We start from the raw sequence: 5,749 nt of genomic DNA, 5'->3' as shown, positions 1-5,749 counted from the left end.
AAATTAAAAATACAAAAACAATATAGGCCTATAGGCTACAAAATATGTGTCCTGTGTTCTCAGGGGCCCACTCACCACTGTTCCCGTGGTACTTTTTCGTCCACTACAATTATAGCCTATCCCTATGCCAGTTTTTAGTTAAACCAAATCTCATTGCCAAAAAATAGCCCATCTACAAACTCACGCCAACTAGTGGTTGTTTGAAGATCATAATCCTGAATGAAAAGTGGATCATCTTACCCGATCTTACTGTTCTGTCCGTCTGTCTACCCACCTGCCTATCGAATTATCATGAAATGGGAGGCACACAATCAGGTCTTAGCCCTGCTCAGTGCTCAGACTAACAATTATCCTACTATACATTTGTATGAATATTGTAATTACCTATTATTAAATGCACATATTTGGGCCATAGGCCCTACTACATGATTTACTTGATTATTGCTAGTCACTGTAGTCAGTCCTGTTCATGTTATGCAAGTTGTAATGTAGCCAAAAGATGTGTACAGCACTGAGAACTGTAATCCTTCATCCTGCATGGTGTTTACTGAACGTTATTTGTCTTATATTCTGAAATTAGTATGTACAAAGCCTAAAAGGCAAACAGAAATGTATGTATTGTGTGTATGTACTAATCAGTTATTTGTATGACAAATTGACAATGAATCAACTAAAATGCATACATATACATCAATGATTGAAACCATACATCCTTAATCAAACAATCTTTATTTGCATTTAGCTGTGCGTACAGAAAGTCAGTGCAAAACCTCTTCAATCAGGCCTGCAACTCAACATCAGAGAAGTCGATGCAGACTCATCATCTTGATAATTTGGTCTCATCTTTTTTTTTTTCTTAAGCTCAGTTTCTTCACAATCACAATGTTAAGAATTCAATATAGCATGTTATTTAAACAGATTAATTGTTTACCTGGTATCCTAACAGTTTATATATGGGATAGAAATGACTGCTTCGCGCTCTGGATAGGAGCGTACAGCTAGTGTGTTAATGTGTTATTCACACAAAGGTGAACCTACAAGCTCATATGCTCATATGTGGCTATTTTCTAATGTTTTGCCTTTTTCTACCACGTTGTAATAAGGAGATCATTGATAGAAAATGGCCTTTGTCATTTTAAAGCAGTCACGCAACGCAACGCAGGCAGTGGAGCCACCCTTCATTTATTAAAAAGGGAACATTCCCTGATGGTGACGGAGACGCAACGCTGACGCGCCCGGTGGAGCCCCGGCGTTATGCATTCAAATAATACTTCGTTTTAACAGGCAGCAAATTAAACTGGTCCTCGCCGTATGGACCCCCTGCTTTGCTTTAGTGCATAGCCCACCAGAGTGCAGCCACGCCCGCCAACAGACCAATCAGCGGGCTGGCTCTCAGAGAGTGGGAGGAGTTGCAGAGGTCTTTCTGACAGCAGTCGAAAGTGAAACTGCTGATCTGCGGGAAGCTGGAGGCCAACTTCTGGAAGTCACAGTTTGCGTTGCTGATGCACTTGGAAAACACCACGCCTGTACAGATATAAAATATTAATAATATACACATTATTATTACTCCAACATTCTACGTAGCTGACGTCAAATCTTTGTGTGTGTGTGTGAGAGAGAGAGTGTTGTTTGAGAGAGAGACAGTGTGTCTGTCTGTCAAACAACATGTCTGATGTTAGAGCTAAAAGGTAAAGTTTACTAAGTGCACTACTGGGATGTGATAGTGCTGAGCTTGTAGATCAGCAGGCCAAAGAGTACACCTTTGTGTTGTCACTGATCACATGAACCCAAGTTCTAGACCTCCAGTTCTAGGCTAAACAGAAGGCAGTAACCTTTTATTATTTTACACACAACTCTAAGTTATATTAATGACATAGTTCAATATTGAAAATGAAGTCTGCAGGGACCTTTAGACTAAGGCGTATAGTTAAAAATGGCAAAGAATTATAAAAATGGCATTCATAAAATTCTACAGTGTAGCTGTCCTCACAAGCGCTATTGCTATACTTTGTCCCCACTTGGGGTTAAGAATTTTCCCTGTTAAATAATTTGTTGAACGGCAATGTCACACAATATAGTAGCCAATCTACAAATTCTACCAGTTTGTGAATCTGCTATTTTGCGGGGTATGAGGGGTATCTATGTATTACACACAAATGTACACAAATGTATGTTTATATGAATAAGGACCCCAAATGGGAGGGGGGGAAATGTAAAAATCCAATAAACAGATTAAAAACATTAAAAAGTGTGTCTCACCACCAGTGCTGGCCTTCAGGTTCAGACAGGAGTCGAGTCCATCTGAACACTGCTCTGTGGCTGTACACTGCTGAGAGCCAGCCGGACACGAGTAACACTTCAAACTCACACCTGTAACAAACATCCATGATACATTACAATACACACAGCAAACACACACGTAATACAAATTCTAATAAAATACACACTGCAAGTGTAACATGGTTAATAGTGCTTCCACTTGCCCAGGCATTATATTGTATTGTGATCCAATGTTCTGTGACTTTAAGAGTACAGGCTGTTGCCTTTAAGGAAATGACGTAACCTACCGCACTTCCTATTTCATATGGGCTTTGAAAGCGGTAGGTTGTGTTTATTTTGCTCTGCAGATTATTTTATTATTTTCATTTACAATTGCGCTTTCAAAGCCCATATGAAATAGGAAATAAATGAAAATAATAAAATGATCTGCAGAGCAAAATAAACACAACCTACCGCTTTCAAAGCCCATATGAAATAGGAAGTGCGGTTACGTCATTTCCTTAAAGGCAACAGCCTGTACTCTTAAAGTCACAGAACATTGGATCACAATACAATATAATGCCTGGGCAAGTGGAAGCACTATTAACCATGTTACACAAACACACTCTTGTAATAAACATTCAAATTAAAATACACACTGCAAACAGACCTGTAATAATTAAAATGTAGGCTAAGTGATGTTTTGTTTTTTGGCTTTGTTAGAAGGTTAGAGCAAGATTAGTAGATTATGATTATACTATGAGTTTAAGGCCAGACCGGCACCAATGCAACTCCTTGCAACTGTCATTGGGGATAACAGTTGCAAGCATAGATATGATTACCCCCCCCCCCCCATTATTTTAATACTCTATGACTGGGCAAAAAACGACTTTCTGGCCTTGACACAATTAAGTTGACAGTCCATACATGATACCATCTAGTAAGAGAGTAATGAGACTCCCGTTGACTCCCATTATAACAATGGAATGCGGAAGTGCTCATTCTATCTCAATAGGACAGTAAAAGTGCTACCCCCTTAGATAGCACTTTTAGACTATCTAAGCTCACAACGCGTCGCGTTGTGAGCTTGTAGATCGGCTAAAACAGACTTATAGCATGTCATGTAGACAGCACAATAATTGCATTGTATGTAGCGAGATCAAAGCGTGTCGCCACTCTCTTACTAATAATACTCTGCATGATATATCCAAAGAGAAAAATCCTATAAATCTTACCCAGGGCCAACACAGACAGTGCAGTGCTCAGCCATAGCACATAGCCACACCTCATCATGTTATACTGTATGTCACACACTGAAACATCAAAACAAAACATCACATTACAAGTCAATCATATTCTTATCGTTGGTAGCAGTAGCATGGTTGGTCGTTGCTCGTTGAAAACAAATGTATTTTACGTGAAGGTAATTACATGAAAACAAACACAAACCTGAAATGTACTGGAGTAAAAACAAAACAACACACGCCCTACGATACTGCTGCGAACAAAGATATGGCTGCGAGGGCACTGTTTTTCTGGCAAATCTAAGCTAGCAAATATAAGACTTCCGGGGGACGATCTCTTCAAAATAAGAGTACCCTCTAGAGTATTGAAAAAAAATAATTTGCACATTAAAACGATTAATTAAGCATTTAAACGATGCTATAGGACACACATTATGTTTCTGTGTAAAAATAAGTAATAAGTAATGTTTCTGTGTAAAGATAAGTAATTAAAAAGTTATCTAAATGGATAAATGCTATTCACTGGAGAGCATGGACTTTATAAAGTGTTTCGACTAGTGTGACATACGCACGCGTCCGGGGAGACCTCCTCTACAACCCCACACTGTCCGCTAAGCAGCAGAGGTGTAAAACAAAAATTGGCACCAGGTCACAGGTCAAAAAATGTCAAAAAACTTCCCATTTCCAGACTACAGTGGACTAAAGTGGACACTGGACAAAAATCCCTGCTATGTTTCGACTAGTGTGACATACGCACGCGTCCGGGGAGACCTCCTCTACAACACCACACTGTCCGCTAAGCAGCAGAGGTGTAAAACAAAAATGTTTTTACATCTGACCTGGTGCCAATTTTTGTTTTACACCTCTGCTGCTTAGCGGACAGTGTGGTGTTGTAGAGGAGGTCTCCCCGGACGCGTGCGTATGTCACACTAGTCGAAACATAGCAGGGATTTTTGTCCAGTGTCCACTTTAGTCCACTGTAGTCTGGAAATGGGAAGTTTTTTGACATTTTTGACCTGTGACCTGGTGCCAATTTTTGTTTTACACCTCTGCTGCTTAGCGGAGGGTGTGGTGTTGTAGAGGAGGTCTCCCCGGACGCGTGCATATGTCACACTAGTCGAAACATAGCAGGGATTTTTGTCCAGTGTCCACTTTAGTCCACTGTAGTCTGGAAATGGGAAGTTTTTTTAAGTTTTTTTACATCTGACCTGGTGCCAATTTTTGTTTTACACCTCTGCTGCTTAGCGGACAGTGTGGTGTTGTAGAGGAGGTCTCCCCGGACGCGTGCGTATGTCACACTAGTCGAAACATAGCAGGGATTTTTGTCCAGTGTCCACTTTAGTCCACTGTAGTCTGGAAATGGGAAGTTTTTTGACATTTTTGACCTGTGACCTGGTGCCAATTTTTGTTTTACACCTCTGCTGCTTAGCGGACAGTGTGGTGTTGTAGAGGAGGTCTCCCCGGACGCGTGCATATGTCACACTAGTCGAAACATAGCAGGGATTTTGTCCAGCATCCACTTTATTAAGTCCATGCACTCCAGTGAATGGACTTGGGCACTCCAGTGCATGGACTTGGGCATTTATCCATTTAGATAACTTTTTTACGTTATTTAATTACTTATTTTTTACACAGAAACATAATGTGTGTCTTCACAATAACTGTAATGTAATAATAATACTAATAATGTAATGTAATAATTATTTAATTAACGACGCTTTTATTCTGAAAGCAACCGGATGTCTTAAATTTGCTAGCTCTCAAACAGGAAGTTCTAGACCGGCTGCGAGTTGGCGAGTTCTGATTTCCGGGGCGTGTTACGATGAAACCGGTGACCCAAGGAAATATGTCACCATTTCGTTTTTGTTTGTGGACTCGTGGACCGCGGCCCAACGTCCACGTCCCGAACGTAAAAATCAATGCTGTTTGTTTATGAACATACTTAGTTAAACCCAGTGTTTTTAGGCCGTTTTGGGCGACGTTATATCGTTGCGCGCAGTTTACAAAAGACAACCGGTCTCACATTTCGACAGGTCAACAATTTCCCCGTACTGGCAGATGAAACGATGCAAAAACGCCCACAGTATAATTTGCGGCAGCTTCACGCGTCATAGCTGCTTCGTAGCTTCATGTCGCTGGCTTCCATTGACAATGAATGGTAGACTGCATCGTTTCATCTGCCCGTGTGAACGCAACATTATGCGGACCGGACGCGAACCGCGCAGTCTGTAGTTCTATCTGTAGTT

General features: G+C 40.7%; 1 protein-coding gene across 3 annotated transcripts; it reads right to left on the bottom strand.

The window, feature by feature from the left end:
* Positions 1-713: 713 nt before the first annotated feature.
* Positions 714-3,802, bottom strand: LOC306938171 (CD59 glycoprotein-like). Of its 3 annotated transcripts, none has more exons than XM_079522228.1 (4): positions 3,709-3,802; positions 3,495-3,572; positions 2,260-2,370; positions 714-1,524 (listed from the first exon to the last, which is right to left on the bottom strand). In XM_079522228.1, the coding sequence occupies exons 2-4, from the start codon at positions 3,550-3,552 to the stop codon at positions 1,331-1,333; spliced, it is 363 nt and encodes a 120-aa protein (XP_079378354.1). In that variant the 5' UTR covers positions 3,553-3,572; positions 3,709-3,802; the 3' UTR covers positions 714-1,330. The 3 variants fall into 3 exon arrangements, with proteins under 3 accessions (XP_079378354.1, XP_079378356.1, XP_079378355.1); XM_079522230.1 differs by having other exon boundaries at positions 2,263-2,370; XM_079522229.1 differs by having other exon boundaries at positions 3,495-3,578; positions 3,714-3,774.
* Between the last annotated feature and the right edge of the window lie 1,947 nt (positions 3,803-5,749).

Source organism: Electrona antarctica (genome assembly GCF_951216825.1).
Source record: "Electrona antarctica genome assembly, chromosome: 15".
Taxonomy (NCBI): domain Eukaryota; kingdom Metazoa; phylum Chordata; class Actinopteri; order Myctophiformes; family Myctophidae; genus Electrona; species Electrona antarctica.
Note: the sequence above shows the minus strand (reverse complement) of the source record. Positions and strands in the feature narration are given on the sequence as shown.

Coding starts and splice junctions, on each gene's coding strand:
- LOC306938171 (XM_079522228.1), bottom strand. CDS start 3,552: ATGATGAGGTGTGGCTATGTGCTATGGCTGAGCACTGCACTGTCTGTG. Junction 2,371..3,494: donor ACTGTCTGTGTTGGCCCTGG/GTAAGATTTATA, acceptor TGTTTGTTACAG/GTGTGAGTTTGAAGTGTTAC. Junction 1,525..2,259: donor CCTGAAGGCCAGCACTGGTG/GTGAGACACACT, acceptor ATATCTGTACAG/GCGTGGTGTTTTCCAAGTGC.